This window comes from Mobula hypostoma, chromosome 8 (genome assembly GCF_963921235.1).
Source record: "Mobula hypostoma chromosome 8, sMobHyp1.1, whole genome shotgun sequence".
NCBI lineage: Eukaryota > Metazoa > Chordata > Chondrichthyes > Myliobatiformes > Myliobatidae > Mobula > Mobula hypostoma.
Window position 1 is genome coordinate 115,948,683 of NC_086104.1, and position 25,095 is coordinate 115,973,777.

The following is a 25,095-nucleotide window of genomic DNA, read 5'->3' on the forward strand; positions in this document are numbered from 1 at the left end:
GCCTGTCCATTAAACTTCAAACAGTTCAGGTCCAAAGCAACTGGTCTTGACAGTACTCGGAACTGTGTCTCTTTTTCATTAATCTCTCTCGTTCCCCCCATTAACATTTCTGAATGTTCCCCTATTGTCCTCTTATCAGCATCAATCTTCTGATAATTTGGTCTGTTGTCACAGTGATCACAATTCTATTTCATTTACCATAGCATTAGAGAGGGATAGGAACAGACAAGTTAGGGAAAAGTTTAATTGGAGTAAGGGGAAATATGAGGCTATCATGCAGGACCTTGGAAGCGTAAATTGGAAACAGATGTTCTCAGGGAAAAGTACAGAAAATATGTGGCAAATGTTCAGGAGATATTTGTGTCGAGCACTGAATATGTACATTCCAATGAGACAGGGAAAGGATAGTAGGGTAGGGGAACCGTGGAGTACAAATGCTGTTGTAACACTAGTCAAGAATTTTAAAAAAGAGCTTACAAAAGGTTTGAAAAACTAGGAAGTGATAGAGATCGTGATTGTAAGGCTAGCAATTGAGAGCTTAAGAATGAAATTAGCAGAGTCAGAAGGGGATGTGAGAAGGCCTTGGCAGACAGTATTAAGGAAAACTAAGTCATTCTACAAGTATGTGAAGAGGAAGAGGCTACGACGTGAGAGAATAGGACCAATCAAATGTGACTGGAATGGTGTGCATTGAACCGAAGGAGATTACAGAGGTATTTAATGAGTACTTTGCTTCTGTATTCACTACGGAAAAGGATCTTGGCTATTATAGGGATGACTTACAGTGGACTGAATAGCTTCTGCATATACATATTAAAGAAGAGGATGTGCTGGAGCTCTTGGAAAGCATCAAGTTGGGTAAATCACAGACCAGATGAGGTGTACCCCAGGCTACTGTGGGAAGTGAGGGAGGAGATTGCTGAGCCTCTGGCAACGATCTTTGTACCAGTTGGGACAGGTGAGGTTCTGGAGGATTGCAGGGTTGCAGATGTTTCCTTATTCAAGAAAGGGAGTAGGGATATCCCAAGAAATTATATCCCAGTGAGTCTTACTTCAGTGGTTGGTAAGTTGATGGAGAAGATTCTGAGAGCTGGGATTTATGATCATTTGAGGCGGCATAATATGATTAGGAATATTCAGCATGGATTTGTCAAAGACAGGTCGTGTCGTACAAACTTGATTGAATTTTTTGAGGATGTGACTAAACATATTGATGAAGGTAGAGCAGCAGATGTGGTATATCGATTTCAGCAAAGCATTTGATAAGGTAATCATGCAAAGCTTATTGAGAAAGTAAAGATGCATGGTATCCAAGGGGACATTGCTTTGTGGATCCAGGACTGGCTTGCCCACAGAAGGCAAAGTGTGGCTCTGGACGGGTGATATTCTGCAAGGAGGTCAGTGACCAGTGGTGTGCCTCAGGGATCTGCTCTTGGACCCCTACCCTTCGTGAGTTCTACAAATGATCTGGATGAAGAAGTGGAGGGATGGGTTAGTAAATTTGCTGATGACTCAAAGGTTGGGGGGTGTTGTGGATTGTGTGGAGGGCTGTCAGAGGTTACAGTGGGATATTGATAGGATGCAAAACTGGGCTAAGTGGCAGATAGATTTCAACCCAGATAAAGTATGAGGTGTTTCATTTTGGTAGGTCAAATATGATGGTAGAAAATAGTATCAATGGTAAGTCTCTTGGCAGTGTGGAGGATCAGAGGGCTCTTGGGGTCTGAGGCCATAGGACACTCAAAACTGCTGTGTAGGTTGACTCTGTGGTTAAGGCGGCATACATCAACCATGGGACTGTGTTCAAGAGCCGAGAGGTAATGTTACAGCTATATAGGACTCTGGTCAGACCCCACTTGGAGTACTGTGCTCAGTTCTCGTCGCCTCACTGCAGGGTGTGGAAACCATAGAAAGAGTGCAGAGGAGAATTACAAGGACATTGCATGGATTGAGGAGCATGCCTTATGAGAATAGGTTAAGTGAACTCGGCCTTTTCTCCTTGGAGCGATGGAAGATTAGAGGTGATGTGACAGAGGTGTACAAGGTGATGAGAGGCATGAACTATGTAGATAGTCAGAGGCTTTTTTTCCCCAGAGCTGAAATGGCTAGCACGAGAGGCATAGTTTTAAGGTGCTTGAAAGTAGGTACAGAGGAAATGTTAAGGCTAAGTCTTTTATGTAGAAATTGGTAAGTGCATGGAATAGGCTGCCTGTGGCTGTGGTGGAGGCGGAAATGATAGGGTCTTTTAAGAGACTCCTGGATAGGTACATGGAGTAATTTCTAAAGTAAGGACATGTTTGGCACAGCTTGTGGGCTGACGGGTCTATATTGTGCTGTAGGTTTGTATGCTTCGATGTTTCTCTTGCAATAGCTGTTTCAAATAAGTACCTTTACGTGTCATGTGCAGTTAAGTGTCTTTTGAATTTTGCTGGAGCCATTGCTGCATTTGTAAGTTGTTTGTCACAGACTGGGTACAATGAAATCGGACAACTTCGATCACCAGTCCATGTGAAACCGATTGATAAGTAGATTGCATTGTAAAAATGCATCTTTTTTTATGACCGTTGTTTCACTGGCACAGTGAAATGAATCAGAAGATTGTAATTCTTCATCACTAACCTGATCAGAATTGTCCGTAGGCAAGGCCTAGAATCCTCCTCTTCCATCTCACACTTCCTCTTCAAAATTCACCACGTTGGACCATCAGGCATGTCTGTAAAGACACAAAGGTTATTCAATATAAAAGCACAATGACGTAATAACTAAATGAGAAAACCACATAAAAAAATGAAAACTTCACAATATAATTCACTTCTAACCAGCACTATCCAAATTTTGCAATGTTTACAATAACAAAGTAACAGCTGAGTCACGACACATAAAAAATTCCTCCTTTCGAATGATAATTTTCCTCCAATTTTACACTACACCAATAGAGCTCACTAACACAAGTCAGTCAGCAATGCGTAAGGGGAAGCTGGGGGAGGTAAACAGCTGCAAAAAAGGAGGAAGTCATGGAGGGGTTGTCTACAGAGTCTCTGTGGGTAGAAGTTAAGAATAGGAAGGGGTCAATCACTCTACTGGGTATTTTTTATATACCACCTAATAGTAACAGGGATATAGAGGAGCAGATAGGGAAACAGATTCTGGAAAGGAGTAATAATTACAGGGTTGTTGTGGTGCAAGATTTCAATTTCCCAAATGTTGATTGGCATCTCCCGAAAAAGAGTGGTTTAGATAGGTGGAGTTTGTTAGGTGTTCTGGAAGGTTTTTTGACACAATATGTAGGTAAGCCTACTGGAGGAGAAGATGTACTTGATCTGGTATTGGGAAATGAACCTGGTCAAGTGTCAGGTCTCTCAGTGGGAGAGCATTTTGGAGATAGTGATCACAATTCTATCTCCTTTACCATAGCAATGCAGAGGGATAGGAGCAGACAAGTTAAAGAAATATTTAATTGGAGTAAGGGGAACTATGAGGCTATCAGGCAGGAACTTGAAAGCATAAATTGGAAACAGATGTTCTCATGGAAACATACCGAAGATATGTGGCAAATGTTCAGGGGATATTGGGGTTCTGAGTAGCTACGTTCCAATGAGACATGGAAAGGATGGTAGGGTACAAGATCCGTGGTGCACAAAGGCTGTTTTAAATCCAGTCAAGAAGAAAAGAAGAGCCTACAAAAGTGTCAGAAAACTAGCCAATGATCTGAATCTAGAATATTATAAGGCGATCAGGAAGGAGCTTAGGCATGAAATTAGGAAAGCCAGAAGGGGTCATGAGCAGCCCTTGGTGGACAGAATTAAGGAAAAACCCTAAGGCATTCTACAAGTATGTGAAGGGCAAGAGGATAAAATGTGAGAGAATAGGACCAATAAATTGTGGCAATGGAAAAGTGTGTATAGATCCGGAGTAAATACCGGAAGTTCTTAATGAATACTTCGTTTCACTGTTCACTATGGAAAAGGAACTTGGCACTTTTAGGGATGACTTGCAGTAGACTGAAAAGCTTGAGAATGTAGATGTTAAGAAAGAGGATGTGCTTATTGCACGGGGCGACTGAGGAGAACCCAAGTGCAAGACGCTGGCACGTTAACAGAGTTGGCGATGCTGGCATAGACGTAGAACAGCAACCCGGAGGAACCTTGACAAGGAGACGGGATTTACAGGACTATCTGGAAACTACAGCTGAACTTGGAACTAACGGTTCTAATCGGACAAGAGAACGAAGTATTACACAAGAATGGACCAACAAACTGGCGACCGAGGGAGTGACGCCATCGTATTTATTTCACAGTCCCTGATGCAAACCAGGTGTACCGCAATTAAGTAAATTAGCAGCAATTGCAAGTCTAATGGCTGAAATCAGGGCATAATCAGGGAGAAAGGAGCCTTAAAGGAGAACAGCCAAACGGAACCACGAAAGTAACCCTCCCTCAACGGGAGCCTCCTGGCGATCCCCCAGGCTTGTCTGGATGGTCCCGATGGAAATCCCGGATGAGAGAAGGGTCCAGAATGTAGGAAAGGGGAATGCAGGAACGTTCCTTCGGGCCATAACCCTCCCAGTCGACCAGGTACTGGAGATCCCTGCCCCGACAGCGGACATCCAATAACCGCAGGACGGTGTACGCCGGTTGGTTGTCGTTGATCGGGGGGCGGCGGCGGTGGTGGTGGTGGAGGGAGTTCGGTCGGAGGGCACAAGGGACTGATAGAAACCGGTTTTAACCGGGAGACGTGAAATGTGGGATGGATCTGCATAGACGTAGGTAGTTTGACCCGGATTGTCGTGGGATTGATAATGCTCTCAACCTCGAAAGGTCCCAGGAAGCGGGAAGCGAGATTCTTGGGCTGGTTCTTCAGAGGAATGTCTCTGGACGAGAGCCACACCATCTGCCCAGGTCGATACTCAGGAGCAGAGGTACGATGGCGGTCGGCAATTTTTCGGTTACCTTTGGCTGAGGGAAGCAGGGCCGTACGTGTGTCTTCCCAGATTTTTTGGCACCTGTGTATATGGGCCTGGACTGACGGCAACACAATCTCTTCTTCCTGGGCGGAGAACAGCGGGGGTTGATAACCAAGAGAGCATTCAAAAGGAAATTTTCCCAGAGCGGTGCTGACTAGAGTGTTGTGGGCGTATTCTACCCATGCGAGATGGTTGCTCAAGATAGACGGATTGTTGGTTGTTGTACAACATAACGCCACCCTCCAACTCCCAGTTGACACGCTCCGTTTGCCCGTTGGTCTGTGGGTGAAAATCGGACGATAGGCTAACTGAGGCACCAAGGGCTCGACAAAAAGATCTCCAAACTTGCGAAATGAATTGAGGTCCCCGGTCGGAGACAACATCCGAAGGGATTCCGTGAAGTCGGAAAACGTGGGTGTCGAGAAGGTCTACGATCTCCTGCGCGAAAGGGAGTTTAGGGAGGTCTACAAAATGCACCGACTTGGAGAAACGGTCCACCACAGTTAGTACGGCAGTGTTTCCGCGTGAAGGGAGTAGCCCGGTGATGAAATCCAGAGCGATTTGTGACCAGGGACGACCGGGGACAGGCGGGGGCCGAAGCAATCCCGCAGGTGGCCGATCAGAAGCTTTTCCACGGGCGCAGACGGAACACGCAGAGACATAGGTACGGATGTCAGCGTCCATGGAGGGCCACCAGAAATGTCTCTTCAGAAGAGTCAGCGTTCGATCGATTCCGGGATGGCAGGCGAAACGAGAAGTGTGCCCCCACTGGAGAACCTGCGATCGGACAGAATGAGGTACAAAGAGGCTATTGGGAGGTCCGATGCCTGGGTCAGGTTGAATCCGTTGGGTCTCTGACTCTGGACTCGATCTCCCAGGTGAGGGCAGCCATTACACAGGATGATGGAAGGATGGTCTCGGAGTTGGGAAGGTCCTCCTTGGAAACGTATTGACGTGAGAGAGCCTCGGGCTTCCGTTCTTGGACCCCGGGCGATAGGTGAGTCTAAACCTGAACCGGCCAAAGAATAATGCCCAACGGGCCCGGCGAGAATTCAGGCGATTGGCGATTTGGATATATTCAAGGTTCTTATGTCCGTCCACACGATGAACGGGTGTTCCGCCCCCTCCAACCAGTGTCTCCATTCTTCCAACGCCAGTTTGACCGCCAGTAGCTCCCGGTTCCCCACGTTGTAATTTTGTTCAGTGGGAGACAGTCGGCGAGAGAAGGCGGCACAGGGATGTAGTTTCTGATCCGGGCCCGAACGTTGGGACAGTACCGCTCCCACCCCGGAGTCGGAGGCGTCAACCTCCACAATGAATTGACAGGAGGGGTCCGGTTGAATCAGAACGGGAGCAGACGTGAAGCGCCTCTTTAGTTCCGCGAATGCCGAGTCCGCCTCGGAGTTCCACAGGAAAGGTGCGGTAGCTGAGGTAAGTCGGGTGAGAGGAGCCGCCACCTGACAGTAGTTTCTGATGAACCGGCGATAGAAATTCGCAAACCCCAGGAACCGTTGGAGTTGCTTGCGGACCGTGGGTTTGGGCCACTCCGCCACAGCCCGGATCTTCTCGGGATCAGCTCTCACCTGTCCGCGCTCGCTGATATAACCTAGGAAGCTGACTGAGGGGACGTGGAATTCGCACTTCTCCGCCCTTACGAATAACTTATTCTCCCGCAGCCTCTGAGGGACTTGGCGGACATGATGAACGTGTTGCTGGGAGCTGCTGGAAAACATTAGGCTGTCATCCAGATAGACAAACACAAAGCTGTTAATAAAGTCTCTTAGTACATCGTTAATCAAGGCTTGAAAAACTGCGGGGGTATTGGTGAGGCCAAAAGGCATGACCAAGTACTCGAAGTGGCCAAAAGGGGTATTGAATGCCGTCTTCCACTCGTCCCCCTCCCTTATTCGGACCAGATGGTAGGCGCTTCGTAGGTCCAGCTTCGAGAAGATGGCGGCTCCGTGAAGTGGTTCGAACGCAGAACTTATCAGAGGCAATGGGTACTTGTTCGTTATGGTTATATGATTTAGGCCTCGGTAGTCGATGCAGGGACGCAATGAACCATCGTTCTTCCCCACAATGAAGAACCCTGCCCCCACCGGGGAGGATGAGGATCGGATGATGCCCGCCGCGAGAGATTCACTGATGTAACCCCCCATTGCTTCCCTCTCTGGCCGGGACAAGTTACATAGCCGACTGGTGGGCAGAGGAGGTCCGTGGAGAAGGTCGATAGCACAAACGTATAGTCGGTGTGGAGGCAGGGAAAGGGCGCTTTGTTTACTAAACTCTTGCCCCAGGTCGTGGTAATCCGCTGGAACCCTGGACAAGTCAGGGGGGTTCAACGGCAGTTGAGCTCGTGGTGGTTTTTACGGGGGAAAGGGCCGACTGTAGACAAGTGGCGTGACAAAACGGACTCCAGCTGGCTATCTTCCCTGTGGACCAATCAATGTAAGGGTTATGGCGGCTTAACCAGGCGTACCCAAGAACTATTTGAGCTTGAGGAGAGAACATTAAGTTAAATTGTACCTGTTGCCGATGGTTCCCAGAGGGAATCAAAGATAGTGGTGGGGTACGGTGAGTGACTCTGGCCAGAAGTCTTCCATCCAGTGTCCGGGCTTCCAGAGGGGTACTCAACGTCTCCCAAGGAATTCCGACCTGGGAAGCTAAGTTTTCATCCAACAGATTCCCCTCAGCAACCGGAGTCTATCAAGGCAGACAAGGACAGGAACTTTTGGTTGTAGCTTACAGTGGTTTGGATTTGCATCCGGGATTGGGGGACAGGAGGGAATTTGGTCTGACTCACCAGGGTTAGGGTTACTAAGAATAATAAAGATTTAAGGATTTTTTTAATTTAATGAATTACGTTTTTAAAAAAGCACGTTCTTATTGGTCACCTCTCTTTCTCACTGGCCGAATTAATTCCATTAAAATGAATATCTTACCAACATTTATATACCTTTTTCAAGCTGTCCCTGTTTATATTCCTAAATCATTTTTTCTGACTCTTTGCACTCAATTCTTTCTTCCTATATATGGAAGAATAAAAAAATCCTCGAATGAATAAAGCTCACCTTAAAAGAAAACAAACAGAATGGAGGCTTTGCCTTACCCAATTTTGGACTATATTAGTGGGCAGTTTATATACGAAATATTACGCTCTGGATATATTACATTAACCATGAGAATTGTCCTATATGGGTCACTTTGGAAGTCAACTCTGTTATGGAAATTTCCATTATTTCTTTACTTGGATCTTCGATTCCTTTATTTTTAAATAAACTAACTGGCAATGTGGTGGTCAAACATAATTTGAGGATTTGGTTACAGTTTAGAAAACATTTCGGTTTATTGAGATTCTCCTTCTCTAGTCCCTTTTCTAATTGTTTTTTTTTAAACCATCTATAATTGACTTATCTTTTAAAGAATGGGATAGATTGGATATTAAACGATTTCAGGATTTGTTTGATGGAGGGATTCTCTCTCAACAAAATTTATCCTTTCCAATACCCACTTTTTTCATTACTTACAGATTAGAGAATTTTTAAGATCCTAATTATATACATTCCCTACAAGTCCAGATACGAATATAAAACATATAATTTTTAATCTGAAGCCCTTTGACAATGGTTCAATATCTTACATTGCGGTCTGCTGTTGGGACTGAAAAAAAGGCTTCTTTAGATAAAATTAAAGGAGACTGGATAAAGGATTTACAGATTTCTGTATTTGAAGAGAGCTGGAAGATTTTAAAATTGATTAATTCTTCATCATTATGTGCTCGTCATTCTTTATTACAATTCAAAGTGGTACATAGAGTTCATAAGTCTAAAGATACACTTTCTCGTTTCTAAGCAGATATTTCACCTTGTGATAGATGTACTGATGGAGTGACCAGACTAACTCATATGTTTTAGACATGTCTGAGCCTTGAAAAATTCTGGAAGGATGTATTTCAAACTTTTTCTGTACTTTTCAATGTTAGTTTTAAGCCCTATCCCTTGACTGCTATGGTTGGCATTGTTGAGGATAGTGCAACAATGCTGAAGCTATCTAATTTGCGGGTATTGGCCTTTGTCTCTCATGGCCAGGAGGGCGATCTTGCTGAAGTGGAAGGAGGCCACCCCACCCACTTATGTTCAATGGCTATCTGATGTCATGTTGTACCTTGATCTGGAGAAAATTCGTTGTTCGATTTCTGATTCTAAACATGATATTCTAATGTTAAGGGGACATTTTCTGAGTTGTTTTCATAATCTTTGAACTGTTATTAAAGTATGGATCTGAGCCATTATTATAATATTACATGGTAACGTACTTCTTTTTCTTCTCGTTCTTTTTTTTTAAACCAACCAGCTCATGTTGGTAGTGGGGGCAGATTTTTTAATAAAATAAAATTACCTTATTTTATTTCATTCCATAATTTATTTTTTTTCTTCATGATTGATTTGAAATATGGGATACTGTGATTTAAATGTAATGTAATTTATATTCATGTAATTTATATTAATATTAAAAGTAATAGAAATATTTAAACACAAATTACCTGAAGTTACCCATAGTCCTCTGTTTTTCTAAGCTAAACATACCTATCCAAGAGTCTCTTAAAAGACCCTATCGTATCCGCCTCCACCACAGGCACCGGCAGCCTATTCCATGCACTCATTAGTCTCTGCGTAAAAACCTTATTCCTGACATCTCCTCAAAACCTACTTCCAAGCACCTTAAACTGTGCCCTCTCCTGTTAACCATTTCAGCCCTGGGAAAAAGCCTCCGACTATCCATACAATCAATGCCTCTCATCATTTGTTCAGCTCTAGCAGATCACCTCTCATCCTCCACCGCTCCAAGAAGAAAAGGCCAAGTGCTCTCAATCTATTCTCATAAGGCATGCTCCCCAATCCTAGGGGAAAAAAGAAAAAAAATAATTATTGGGAGCAGAAATCGATGCTTATGCCATTAGGTTGGAGGTTACCTCAATGTGGCAGAAGTGGAGACCATGGACCAACATGACAGAATAAGACTGGGGATGGAAGTTAAAATGGATGGCCACTGGGAAGTTCTGTTTTCAGTGGATAAAGTGAAGGGTCTTTTTCAAACTGAGTGGAGGTGACTAGTGGCCTGAAATTGTTATTTACATTAATGCAGCACACAAGACAATTAATTTGCCTAACAACTACACCTTTGTCACATGGGGTGCTGGGAACAGACCCAAATGCAAGACACAGACACTGAAGTACAAGGAACAGGACTTGACTAGAGTAGGGATATGACACGATTCAGACCAGGAGCAGGGACAAGAATGTGTCTTGGGGCTCGAGGCTCGGCTTGGCTTGAGGCTGGAGTCTTGAGGCTTGGGTTCTTGCAGCTTGGCTGCAGGATTGTCGAGGCTTGGGTTCTTGCAGCTCAGAGACAGACTGGGAAGTAAACATCAACATATAGCCAGGACTTATCCTTCGACAAGCCAGGACTCATTTTTAACACAACACTAACATGAGACAGGACAGAACATAGAGCCAGGACTTAACTTCTTCACACCAAGGTGGGACAGGTCCACCTCTTCAGTAATGGCAGGACAGCCAGACTTACCCAACAGAGGCAAAGACAAGACATGTCCCCCCACAGGACAATGGCAAGACGGCCTGACTTACCCCACAGTGGTGAAGACAAGACAAGCACCAAAGAACAACAGACAGGTCAATCTCTGCTCCGGGGTAGCTCCAAGTATCAGTTCAGCCAGCAACCTCAGCTGGCTACAGAAACAGCCAGATCCCTACCTGGCTTGGACTGGCTGACAGCCACTCAGCTCGCCCAGGAAACAGCCAAATCCATACTGCAAAGAGAGCTCCGACTACTGACAGCAAGGCTTCATGAGGGGATGGTTCCCCAAGATGGCCTAAAGATGGCAATTGGCTGATCTAGTCTTCCATTAGGAGGTTGCTCCAAGGGGGACTGACAAGACAAACCAGCAGCCCACACTCAATCCCACGGCTACTTATATTGCAAGCCCAAAGATGGGAATCAGCTGCCTTTGATTTAGTCAAACAAGGGACAGCTGGAAGACCCGGAGTCCTGAGTCCATGGACCGGACCGTGAACTGGAATGCAGACTTCACGGACCGGACCATGACAACCTTACTAATTCAGATTTGGCTAAACAATTCAGATATTCTCTATCTAGTTTCACAACAGACTCATTCAGAAAGCTCCATCATGAGCACAATGTTCCCCAGCTTTGAGAATGGTCTCGAAAGGCGGTGCCTCAAACATCCATCATTAAGGACCCTCACCACCTTGGACACTCTCTCTGCTGCTGCTGCCATCAGTGAGAAGGTACAGGAACTTGAAGACCCACACTCAGACATTCAGTAATAGCTTCTCCTCTGTCATCAGAACTCTGAATGGTCTATGAACCCATGAACATTTCCCACTATTCCTTATTTGCAAGATTATTTATTTATTGTGATTTACAGTAATGTTTGTGTCTTGCACTGTACTGCCGCCATAAAGCAACCAATTTCGTAACATACCTCAGTAATAATAAACCTAATTCTGATTAACTCTTTAGTTTCACAAGTATTTTCATTGTGTAACTCCTTAGTTTGGTCTCGTAATCCACGATCTGTATTGAGATTCTTGATGAACCCGGCCACAAATTGAAGCATCAGGAACTTCAAGGACCTCAAATTCTCGAATGCAACTTAGTCTCACGTATAAACTGAATAATAAACTCTTCAATCAGATGTTGATTCTCTTGATAGCTAAACAAAGATTTAATAGAAAACCGAAATAAATTTAAGCCAGATAGCCTCTTGAACAACATGCTTCTTTCAATTTTGTATCGATTACAGCTCAACAAAACATGCTGGACTATCTCTGGACTACCACAATTACATAGTCCAGTAGGATGTTTTCGTATTATATTTAAATAATAGTTTAACCCACAATGCCCCAACCTAAGTCTTGTTAATTTCACCATTTTGCCATTGGTTACCTTGTAAAGTACCTTTTTAAAGAGGAGAGTGACAGCGATGGGGCAGTTCATTGGCTGAGAAGCAGACAGAAGATTCTGCAGACACGAAAGAGACTTGCAACTGGTATGTTGCCACCCAGGTGTCAGATCTCACATCCAGTACAGAATATTCTTGAGTGGAAAGGTGACTAGCCAGAAGACTTCATACACTTTGGTACCAACAACATAGATAGGAAAAGAGATGAGGACATGAAAAGTGAATGTAGAGAGTTAGGATGGAATCTAAAATGCATGATCTCAAGGGTAATATTTTTTACTGTAACTGGTTTGTTGTCTGTTCCACATGCCAGTGACAGTAAGAATAGGATGATCTGACAGGTGTGTGTGTGCTAGAGGAATTAATGTAGGAGGCATGGTTTCAAATTTGTGGATCACTGGGACCTCTGGGGCAGGTGTGACCTACACAAAAGAGTTATTTACACCTAAAGTCAAAGGGACGAAAGTCCTTGTGAGCAGGTTTGCTAGGGTTTTTAAACAAGATTGTCAGCGGAACCAAAGTGTCAGGTCAGATGCTGGTGCAGTTGTTGTAAAGAGAGATGCCTTGTGCAGTGAGACTGTGAAGAAGGATAGCCAGTGGATAGGGCATAAATTCAGTCATGTGGATGGGATTAAACGTGTTTAATGCAAAAAGTATTAGGAACAAAATTAATAAGGCTAGAGCTTGGATCAATCCAAGATGCCAAGGCTATTACAGAGATTTGGCTGTCACAAGGACTCAATTGGTTGTTGGTTCCAAAGATTGTATGATTCAAAGGGAAGGTAAAATAGGTGGAAGCATGTGGGGCAAAGTCATAGCTAATCTGTGATAGGAATACAGCTGCCGAAAGAGAGCATGTCGTGGAGGAATCAAATTCAATCAAATTCAAATTTAATTATCATTCAACCATAGATGAATACAGTCAAATGAAACAACATTCCCCTGGGACCAAGGTAAAAAACATACCTGGCACATTGAAGTTAGTGGGCATATATAGAGTCGTGCAGAACTCATATAAAGATAGCCTGACCCTGAGTAATGTGTCCTCAAATTGATGGTGCAGTTCTCGGCAGTCCGCAGACAAACACATGCATGCAATTCAGTTTATCATTGTACTGATCAAACACCGCAGGTTGTTCAATGCTGAGTTGTAATTGATATATTATATTGACGATGATCTTTGCAACCTCATGCAGAACGTTTGGTGGAAAACAAATATTGTTCCAGAAAGGTAATGGAGATAATCCTGGAATTTATAGATCAGTGACACTTACCTCAATGACAGAGAAACTGATGGACAGGATTCTGAAGGGCAGAATTTCATGATTCTGATCAGTGAATATGTGGCTAAACCAAATCCGAATGTTTGCAGCCAAGTTTCCATAGATTCATAACAGATGACTTTCTGGATCAGCTTGCCATGAAATGCCTTGCATCGTCTTAGTAAAATCTATATACATCATAACTTGAGCTCTACCTCGATCAATATTTTGTCACCTCTTTGAAAAACCCAGTTAGGGCCGATGAGACACGTCCGACTCCTCACAAACCCATAAGGACTAACACAAATAAGGTATTTCTTCTCAGAATGTTCGTAAGGCAGACAAGGATAGTAGAAGGAACATGTTTTGCCTGGAGGTCAGTTTTAAGGGGTATTTCACAGGGATTTATTCCTGGACAACTGTTTTTTGTGATTCTTATAAACTAGTACTTGGATGAGGAATTAGAGGATGGGTTTGGAAGTTTTCAGATATCACCAAGGTAGGTGGTGTTTTGGATAGTGTTAAAGGTTACACAGGGGCAATGCAAATAACATTCATCAATCTAATTGGTAGAAGAGAGGAAATGAAGCTGTATTTAATTGATTATTTTCACCTGTACTAAGGTACAGTGAGCAGCTTTGTATTGAAAAAGCATCTAGAGCTTTTTCCGTATCTATGGCAAATAAACTCTCCTCGGGCTTCCAGCTGGGTACATGTATCAATTTTAACCAACATTTTTAAGACAAACTCTGCCATCTTCATCAGAAATTATTGCTGGGCATGAGTAGTCTGGTGGTATTTATACCCCCTTCATCCGTCCCTCCTGATATGTTAATACATATCCAATTATGTCTCCACTATCCCACCTTGTTTACAATCAAATTCCAGTTATTACTTTAAAAGAAAGCTTTGTCTTTGTTAAAATTCTCTCTCTCTAGTTTTATTCCAATGATTTCCTTCACCAGGAGGTCCCAAACGCCATTGATGCAGCACAGTAGTTTTTTATTGATTACTGTTCATACTAATCAATTCATTTCACAGTGCAAAGGAAAACAATAGAAACCATAGAATAACTGCAACACAGAAACAGGTCTTTTGGCCCTTCTTGGCTGTGCTGAACCATTTTCTGCCTAGTCCCACTGACCTGCACACGGACCATATCCCTCCATACACCTCCCATCCATGTATCTGTCCAATTTATTCTTAAATGTTAAAAAATAATCCGTATTTACCACCTCGTCTGGCAGCTCATTCCATACTCCCACCACCCTCTGTGCGAAGAAGCCCCCCGCTAGTAGAATGCAGAATAAAGTGCTACAATTACAGAGAAAGTGCAGTGTAGGGAGGCAATAAGGTAGAAGTGATAACAAGGTACACAGCAAGGATAAGAGTCCATTTTATTTCACCAGGGAATCATTCGATAGTGTTAAAACAGAAGCTGTCCTTGTAGCTTTTTTCAAACTTTTGAATCATCTGCCTGATGACAGGAGGGAGAAGAGAGGATGCCCGGGGTGGGTGGAGTCTTTGATTCTGCTGGATGTTTTACTGAGGCAGCAGGAAGTGTTGACTAAGGTCACAGAAAGGATATTGTTTTCCATGATGTGCTGAGCAGTGGCTACAACTCTCCGCAGTTCCTTGTGTCTTAGGCAGAGTAGATGCTGTACCAAGCCGTGGTGAATCCAGATAGGATACTTTTTTACCTATGGTGCATCGATAATAATTTGTGAGCATCAAGGAAATACTGTGAGCTACTTCAACCTCCTGAGGAATTAGAGGCATTTGAGAGCTTTCTTGGAAGTGATGCTAATGTGGGTGGACTACAGCAGGGGTACTGGTGATGTTCACTCCTGGTAACTTGAATCTCTGAACATCAACATCTTTGATGTAGACAGGAACATGTACACTGCTCTTTTTTCTCTAGTCAGTCACCAGCTCTTTCATTCTGTTGGCATTGAGGGAAAAGGTTGTTATCATGACACCAGGTCACTGGGCCCTCTATCTCCTTCCTGTACTCTAGATCGTTGTTATTTGAGATACAACTCACTATGCTGGTGTCATCTACAAACTTGTAGATGGCCACACAGTCATGCATGTGCAGGGAGTGAAGTGTGGGGTTGTGGACCACCAAACCAGAAACCATTGTTTGAACCTCGAGATCCATTACACGCTACAAAGTGGGTGACCCTGACCTTGACAAGAAACCAAGATAGGACCTCAGTTCTGGTTTCGAGAATATTGTGACAGCAGTTACTGCCTATCCCTACTTATTGTGAGCTGTTGGTCAAGAAGTCACCAATCCAATGGAGGTGTTGATAACCAGCTCTGTTTGGAGATATGTTTGCTTGGAATTATGGTACAGAAAAAAGGACTGTAATGGCAACCAATCACTACAGTTGGTGTTCTTACTGTCCTGATGCTCCAGGGATGAGTACAGGGCTGGGGAGATGCTGCTTACCAGAGAACATTTACAATGGTAGGTGAATTACAGTGGGTTGAGGTTGTCTGGGAGGCTGGAGTTAATGTGCGTCATTACAAACCTCTCGAACCACCTCATAATAGTGGATGTCAGAGACAGTAGATGACAGTCCTAAATGTGTACAGAGAGTAGAGTAGGGGCTGAGCATGCAGCCCTGTGAAGAATTAATATTCTGAATAATCATGGTGTTTATGTTGCTGCCTGTCCTACCTGAGTGTGGTCTGATGGTCAGGAAGTGAAAGATCCAGTTACTGAGGGAGGCATTGACTCTCAGATCTGAGAGTTTGGTGATGAGCGTGCTTGGAATTCTGGTACTGAAGGCAGAATGATAGACAACAAACAACAGCCTGGCATGGGTGTCTGTACTGCTAAAATGCCCCGGAATTGAGCATAGAATGGGGGAGGAGGAGGGAGGGGGTGTTCGCACACACCGTGCACATATGGACATGTTGCAGTGATAGGCAAATCATAATGGGTTGAGATTGTTTGGAAAGCTATATTAGCTTGAGCCATGACCAACATCTCGAAGCACTTTGTGATGATAATGTCAGAGCTACCAGGTGTTAATCGATAAGGGACACATTACCGTGTTTTTCTTCGGTACCCGTGGTCTTGCTACAGTGGGGGCAAACATCAAATTACAGCAGGAAGTGGTTAAAAATACCTCCAAATAACCCTGCCAACTGATCCGTACATGATCAAAGGATATGGGCAGTAACACTATCCAGGCTGGATGCTTTCTGTGAGTTCACCCTCCTGAATACTGATCTTATGTTTACAATGGTAATTGTAGATTCAGGTGCCCTGGTGTCTGTCGGTTGGGTGGCGACTTCTGTTCAAAGTTTGTATGGAACACGTAAAATTCATCTGGAATGTAGGTGTTCTTGACACGATGCTGCCCAAATTCATTTTGAAGTCTTTTCTAACATGTAAGCCCTGACATAACAGACATCATGTTGGAACTTGATTTTACACTGGCATTGTCTCATGTCATCACTGATTAATTTCCTGAGGTCGTATCTTGGTTTCTTGTCAAGGTGAGGGTCATCCAATTTGTAGTGGTGTCATGGTCCGGTCCGTGAGGTCCGTATTCTGGTTCATGGTCCAGTCCATCAACCTTGCTCCAGGTTTTCCTGTCTACCCTGTTTCTGTACTTGTTGAGCTCTAATTGAGTCAGCTGATGCTCATTGGGGCTGGTTGCATAAATACCTTCTGAGACCAGGGCGTGACTGCCGGATTTTTCTTGTCCTACTCCTTGCATCCCTTCCTCTACCTCCTATCTCCTCGCCTGAAGCCCTGCCTTGTCTTGCTGGTAACTCTCGCCTCGTCTGAAGTTCTCGTCTCGACTTGCTTTGCCAGAAGCCTTGCCTTGTCTTCCCGGTAACTCTCGCCTCACCTGAAGTTCTCGTCTCGCCTTGCATTGCCTGAAGCCTTGCCTTGTCTTGCCTGCAGTGTTGTCCTGGAGCCACCCTGTACCTAGCTCCCTTCCTGTCCCTTGCCTCCGCCCAGGTAAGCCAGGCCATCTTGCCATTACCTGCGGTTGGTTCTGTCCTTTCCTGTTCCTTGCCTCTGTCGGGTGGTTATCCGCGTCCTGCCCAGGAGTACCACATCCTTCCCAGAAGGAGCCCGCCTAGCCTCAAGCCTGAAGACTCCAGCCTCCTGCCAAGCCTCAAGCCTGAAGACTCCAGCCTCAAAGCCCACACCTGAGTACAAGCCCAGGCTCCTAGCTCTCTTGTCCAGTCCTATTCCGGGTTCCTGTCTTTCATGTCCATGTCTTTGCCCTCAGCCTGTATCCTAGCCCTGTCCCTAGTACTTCAGTGTCTGTGTCTTGCTCTTGGGTCCATTCCCAGCCACCACCTTATGACAAGTGGGTAATGGATGTCGTGGTTCATCCAATGGTTTCTGGTTTGGGAACACCAGATTGGCAAAAGGCTGTGCTACCAAGTAAGACTAAAGAGTTTGTGTCTGCATTGCTTAGACTTTAGAAGAATGAGGGTTGACCTTATTCAAAGGTCTAAGTCTCTGTTTTGACAGGGAAGAGGTTGGATCATTTCATCAGGGTCTGGAATAGGGGACATAACTATAGACAATGGGATGGTGGTTTAAGACTGATGTGTCAGGACCTCTTCAGACAGAGGGTAGTGAAAGTCTGCGTGTGGAGACTGCATCGTTGGGGAAGGATAAAGTGGAGGGCGGAGTGAACACTTGATGGCTGAAGAAGCAGAGGAGATGGAGTAAGGTAACAGAAGAGGAATGAAGACCAGCGGAGATCAGTACTGACCCAAATCTGATGATATGACAGTGGTGGAGCACTTTACCAACAACAATGAGATGGCCTATAGAGAGGAGGTTGAACAGCTCGAGGCCTGGTGCCAGGTAAATAACCTCTATCAATGTCAACAAGATTAAAAAAAAGAGATGGTTATTATGGAGAACACATACCCTCTTTATATTGGTTACACTTTGACAGAAAGTTGAGCAGTTTCAGAGTCCTGGGAATGCACATCTCACATGGTCCCAGAACACATCCTCCACTGGAAAGCTCACCAATGCCTTCGCTTTGAGGAGGCTGAAGAGAGCTGGTCTGTGCACATCAGAAAGTCAGAAGGCATGGGATCCAGGGAAGTTTGGCCAGGTGGATTCAGAATTAGCTTAGCCTGCTGAAGGCAGAGGGTCATGGTGGAAGGAGTACATTCAGATTGGAGGATTGTGACTAGTGGTGTCCTACAAAAATCTGTTCTGGGACCTCTACTTTTCATGATTTTTATTAACGACCAGGATGGGGGGGGGGGTAGAAGGGTGGGTTGGCAGGTTTACAGATGACACAAAGATTGGTGGTTTTGTAGATAGTGTAGAGGTTGTCGAAGATTGCAGAGAGACATTGATGGGATGCAGAAGTGGGCTGAGAAGTGGCAGATGGAGTTCAACCCAGAGAAGTGTGAGGTGGTACACTTTGGAAGGACAAACTCCAAGGCAGAGTACAAAGTAAATGGCAGGATACTTGGTAGTGTGGAGGAGCAGAAGGATATGGGGGTACATGTCCACAGATCCCTGAAAGTTGCCTCACAGGTGAATAGAGTAGTTAAGAAAGCTTATGGAGTGTTAGCTTTCATAAGTCGAGGGACAGAGTTTAAGATTCGCGATGTAATGATGCAGCTCTATAAAACTCTGGTTAGGCCACACTTGGAGTACTGTGTCCAGTTCTGGTCGCCTCACTATAGGAAGGATGTGGACACATTGGAAAAGGTACAGAAGAGATTTACCAGGATGCTACCTGGTTTAGAGAGTATGCATTATGATCAGAAATTTAGGGAGCTAGGGTTTTATTCTTTGGAGAGGAGGATGAGAGGAGACATGATAGAGGTGTACAAGATAATAAGAGGAATAGAGAGAGTGGATAGCCAGCACCTCTTCCCCAGGGCACCACTGCTCAATACAAGAGGACATGGCTTTAAGGTAAGGGGTGGGAAGTTCAAAGGGAATATTAGAGGAAGGCTTTTTACTCAGAGTGGTTGTGCGTGGAATGCACTGCCAGAGTCAGTGGTGGAGGCAGATACACTATGAAGATTAAGAGACTACTTGACAGGTATATGGAGGAATTTAAGGTGGTGGGGGGTTATATGGGAGGCAGGGTTTGAGGGTTGGCACAACATTGTGGGCCAAAGGGCCTGTACTGTGCTGTACTATTCTATGTTCTATCTATACTCACATCCCTCTGCAGGTGCACAGTAGAGATGCACCAGTTCTTCAATAGGTTTGACAATGCCCTCCTGTCACACCCCCTCTGCACACCAGCCCAGGTACCAAGACACTAAATGCTCCCGCAGCACCAACACCTCCCCTTCGCCCTCCTTCCCCTATAGTTCAACACATGAAGAACAAAACAGATTACTGTTATCTGCACCCCTCCTTCGCCTGCACCTACCATCCACACCTCCACATACCACATGCCTTGTTCATTCGTTCATCCCCACTCATCTACTTTCTGGCACTTATCCTTGCAAGTGGAACAAGTGTTACACCAGCCCCGACACCTCCTCCCTCACTACCATTTAGGGCCTCAAACATCCTTCCAAGTGAGACTACACTTCACCTATAAGTCTGTTGGGGTCATATACTGTGTCCGGTGCTGCCGGTGTGGCCTCCTGTATGTCGGTGAGACCTGATGTAGATTGGACGATCGCTTCCCTGAGTATCTGCGTTCAGTCCGCCGCAGGAACAACTTTAATTCCACTTCCCATTCCCATTCAGATACGTCCACCCACACCTTAAATTCCGCTTGGGTAGCCTCCAACCTGATGGCATGAACATCAGTTTCTCAAACTTATGGTAATGCCCCATTTCACTATTTCCCAACCGCCTTTCCCTGTCTCACCTTATCTCCTTGCCCGCCCATCGGCTCCCTCTGGTGCTCCTCCCCACTTTTTCTTTGACCCATGGCCTTCTGTCTCTTTCACCAATCAACTTCCCCGCTCTTAAATTCATTCCTAGCCAGGATTCACCTGTCACCTGGTGTTCCTCTCTTCTCTCTTCCAAGTTTTCAACCTACTCATCATTTTCTCCATTCCCGCTGAAGGGTCTCGGCCTGAAACGTCGATTATACTTTTTTCCATAGATGCTGCCTGGCCTGCTGAGTTCCTCTGTGTGTGTGTGTGTGTGTGTGTGTCTGTCTGTCTCTACAGATTTTCTCGTATTTCTACTGAAATAATTCTTGTCCTGGAGTCGATCTTGTGCCCCTGCAATAGAACGCCTCGGCACCACGGGGTGGTGCTGTAGCCCAGATCCCGTCTCTACACAATGACAGGCGGTGGGCTCGACAAGTGACAGTCGGTGGAGTTTCAAGGTGTCGCTGGGTTGTTATGATGTCCAATCGCGCCCACGCCCACCACCCGCACCCTGCATGTAGACATCATAACAACCCCCAGCGCCCCACGCACCACGAGAAGGGCAGCGTCAGCCCGCGTCAAGCGGGAGAGTCCCAAAGCTGTCAGAGTCCTTGCAGATTTAATTCCAGAGAGCTGTCGTGCTGACTGCCAGCTCCTCAGACGAATAGAATTAGAGTATGGTGGAAGGACCCGCCCTCGTGTCCAAGTGCGTTATCAGAGAAATGACCGAGCAGAAAGTGGGAGAAATACGCGCAGGATGGAGAATCGGTGCAACGGTAGGTGAGGGTGATTTGTGGGGGTGACAGGGCGGCGGGTGAGGGGAAGGAGGAGTCGGTGAGTGTGGGAGAACAAGGCGGAGGAACAGGAAGAGGGGTCGGATGGGGTGAGGGAGAGGCGTTGGGGGAAGCAGAGGGAGGGCGGTGTGATGGAAATGGGATGAGGTGTCATAAGGAGGTGGCTGGGGACGGACCCAAGTGCAAGACACAGACACTGAAGTATTAGGGACAGGACTAGAATACAGGGTGAGGGCTAGGACATGGACACAAAAACCGGGAGCCCGGAACAGGACTGGACAAGAGAAATGGGAGCCCGGGGTTGGACTCCGAGCCAGAGACTGGACAAGAATCCAGAACCTGGGTCTTGCCTCTGGCTCGGGCCCCAGAACTAGGCAAGGACGTGACTTGGCTGGCAGGCCGGTCGAGGCTGGAGTCTTGAGACTTGAGGCAAGTCTGGAGACTAGAGGCTAGGGGTCTTGAAGCTCCTCCTGGGCAGGGCGCGGATCTCCACCCGACGGAGGCAATGGACAGGAAGGGACAGAACCCACCGCAGGGTAACAGGAATCTGGCCTGGTTTACCGGACGGAGGCAAGGGACAGGAAGGGAGCTAGGTACAGGGTGGCTCCAGGACAAGACTGCAGGCAAGACGAGGCGAGAGTTACCAGCAAGGCAAGGCAAGGCAAGGTTTCAGGCAATGCAAGGCGAGGCGAGAGTTATCGGCAAGACAAGGCAGGACTTCAGGCGAGGAAACAGAAGGCAGGGGAAGGGATACAAGGAGTAAGGACAAGGACAATTCAGCAGCCACACCCTGGTCTCTGGAGGTATTTATGCAGCCAGCCCCATCGAGAATCAGCTGCCTCAATTAGAGCTCAATAGGAACAGAAACGGGGTGGACAGGAAAACCTGGAGCAAGGGTCGATGGACCGGACCGTGAACCGGAATGCGGACTTCACGGACTGGACAATGACATGGGGCGAATTAAGGATATTTGACAGAGGGAGAGGACTGAGACTGAGTTTGTGGAGAGAGCGTTGGGTGAGTGACAGTGGGGAGAGGGATGGAGGATACTGCCCTCACCACCCACATACAGTACCTCCATTCCCACGCTCCTCACCTCTCCATCCCAATCTCTACCATTCCCTCCTGCCCCACACTTCCCACCCTTTTAACCACACTCTCCTCCATCTACCCCCACTACATTCTCATCTAGCCTTCTGTAATGTTCTACCCCACGTGTGGGAGAAGTGAGTCCGGGCGCATCTCTGGGCGACACTCTGAATCTGGGAGATGAACTCACACTCTATGTTTCACAGTGCAGTGTTATGGTCGAGGAGAGATGCATGAGAAGATTGTGAAGGAGCTGGACATCTCCCATTGTGAAGGGCCAGGAGTTCCCTGTGTCCTCTTTGTCTACAGAGTGTCTCGTGAAATTCAGGATATTCAAAATGCCCTTCACTGGGTCACAGGTAAATACTTAAAAAGACCATTGGATACAGGAGCAGAATTGGGCCATTTGGCCTAAAAAGTCTGCTCCACCATTTCATCATGCTGATCCATTCTTTCTCTCAGCCCCAATCTCCTGACATCTCCCCGTACCTCTTCATACCCCGACTAATCAAGAACCTTAAATAGACCCAATGACCTGGCCTCCACAGCCACCTGTGACAATGAATTCCACAGATTCACCACTCCCTGGCTAAAGAAATTTCTCATGTCCATTCCACAATGACATCCCTCAATTTTGCGGCTGTGTCCTCTGGTCTTAGACTGCACCACCATAAGACACATACTCTCCACATCGACTCAAACAAGGCCTTTCAACATTCTGTAGGTTTCAATGAGGTCACCTCTCATTCTTCTGAATTCCAGTAAGTTCAGTCCCAGAGCCATAAATCCTGGAATTGTTTTCATGAATGTCCTCTGCAATGTCAGCACACCCCTTCTTATAAAAGGGGCCCAAAACCAAACACAATTCTTCAAGTGAGGCCTCACCAGTGCTCTATAAAGCCTCAACATTACATCCTTTCCTTTATATTCTAGTCCTCTTGAAATGAATGCTGACATTACACTTGCCTTCCTCACCAATTACTCAACCTGCAAATTAACTTGCACGAAGTCTCCCAAGTCTTCAGATTTTTGAATTTTCTTACTAGTTAGAAAATAGTTTACCTGTTTATTTCTTCTAGCACAGGTGAAGTCTTTAAGTGATAACATTTCCTGAAAATCCTTCCCTTTTGAGGACTTCTGATCTCTGTGGGCTCTTCCGTACCTAAGAAGCACACTAACACTGTGTGTATTCCTTAGGATTGATTCATTTATGAATCAGGTAAATGCACTGATGCAATCAGTTTCTGAAGATGATAATGCCCTGCCCAGTTGTTTCTGTCGAAGGGACAGAGGTTATTTTTGTGATAGGAGATGTGTATTGGTGCACAACAAGCTCCCACAAACAGCAGTGGGGCAATCTACCAGGTCTTCTGACGCAGTTTTGTCTGGGACACACTTGGGCTCCTTCGCTCTGTGTGAAATGGTGTATCTGGATCTTTCTGTGCACCTGACTGGGGAATCTGGAGATTGGGCTGAAAATCCCTGTGCTGTACCTCCTGTGGGAAGTGAGTGTCTGTTGTGGGGCTGGGAGAACTGCCTGGTACACAGACAGCAACACCACAACACCACCCGGGCACACAGGGCAGAAGGGTGGGCACAGCCCCAGGTAGAAGGAGCTGATGTACCCTGAGGGCTCCTGCAGTGCGTGGGACACACAGCCCTCCCACAGCAACACCCAGATCACTCTGTTACTCTGTGTTTCAGGAGGAGGTTCGGTGCAGAAGGAAGATATTTGTGCCGTGATTCTATTGCAGAAATCCACAGCTGTTGGAGAGGAGAAGATGACAGATCCAGGGTTATTCCATGAGGGAACTAAAGTTTTTCGGGTATTCTGGGTGGATTCCAGTAGCTGGTGGAGTAGATCGAAGACGTACCAGTGCCCCACGGTGATTCAGACTGTCAAACAGAGTCTCATCGACAGGACCCAATCCAGAGGAGGTTCCTGCTCCGGTGGGTAAAACCTGCCTCTTTATTGCCACACCTCGTTTTGCACTGTAAACTTCCCACTACGAACATAAGAGACGTGTCAGATGTGTGTCTGTGGTGGTAGTGGGGGGAGAGTGATGGGTCTGTACCCCAGTCAGTCAGAAGATACAGCAGGAAGGAGGGTGGGTGGGTCAGAGAAAGAATCCCACATGGGTCCTGAGGTCAATTCAGTACCAATCCCCAGGTAACAATATACTGTTTGTGTTTTGAAATAGGGTGGAGTGAAGATCTGCAGGGTGGTAAGACCCTATCAGTGCCAAATGAACGATCGGCTTCCTGGAGTTCTTCAAGCTGCAGTCCAGAGACGAATGACAGTAGCTCGGAAAAGCTTAACTGTAACGGTGAGAGAGCAGGCTTGGGGCAGGACTGCAGAGATATTGAGAGTTAAGGGGCAATATGTTCCTTTGAGGTGAACGGTAAACCTGGCAAGTGTGAGGAATTCTGGATGATGAGAGATAGACAAGTTCTGATCAGGAAAAAGAATGAAACAGTGTTTTGGTCTCGAACTTGTGAATCCCTTGAATTAGAAAGACTTAAAATACTCTCAAGCGGTGTATCAGAACAGAAAAGAGAGAGTAAAAGATGAATCTGGCAGGTGAGGTTAAGAAAATCCCAGGATGTTGAATCGAGAGTAAAATTTAGGCTGGCGAGGGAGTAGGTCCCCTTCGATATCAGCAAGGTTGCCGATGTCTTCTGCAGCTGGAGATGGGTGTGGTTTTAAAATGTATTTTTTTCCTCAGTGTTTACTGAGCATGCTGAAGGAATACGGGAAACATGGAAATGTTTTGGTGGATGGTGTTATGACCAGAGAGGTGGTATTGGCAGCCTTACAGTGCTATAAGGTAGATAAATCCCCAGGGCCTGTCCAAGTGTCTTCTGGGACTTTATGGAAGGCCAGAGGAATATTTGTGGAGATTCCTAGCAGAAATTGCAATGTCCTTCACCACATTGGTGAAGTTGTGTAAGACTTGAATGGGCTGAACTTGTTTGATTGTTTAAGGTGAACAACAAGGATGAGCCAGGAACGACAGACCGGTAAGACTGATATCCTCAGTAGAGAAGTGACAGGGGGGGCAATTCTGAGGGACTGGATCTACCAGGAATTGGAATTGTGTAGACAGAGTCTGATCACAA

The 25,095-nt window shown here is 45.8% G+C and overlaps 1 protein-coding gene across 1 annotated transcript in view; it reads left to right on the forward strand.

The window, feature by feature from the left end:
* Positions 1–20,577: 20,577 nt before the first annotated feature.
* LOC134350865 (uncharacterized) overlaps positions 20,578–25,095 on the forward strand; it is a 29,948-nt gene continuing 25,430 nt past the window's right edge. Inside the window, exons 1-4 of the mRNA XM_063056642.1 lie at positions 20,578–20,868; positions 22,182–22,334; positions 23,680–23,925; positions 24,177–24,302. Of these exons, the coding sequence (XP_062912712.1) occupies positions 20,850–20,868; positions 22,182–22,334; positions 23,680–23,925; positions 24,177–24,302 (544 nt within the window). The 5' untranslated portion in view covers positions 20,578–20,849. The remainder of the gene's footprint in view (positions 20,869–22,181; positions 22,335–23,679; positions 23,926–24,176; positions 24,303–25,095) is intronic.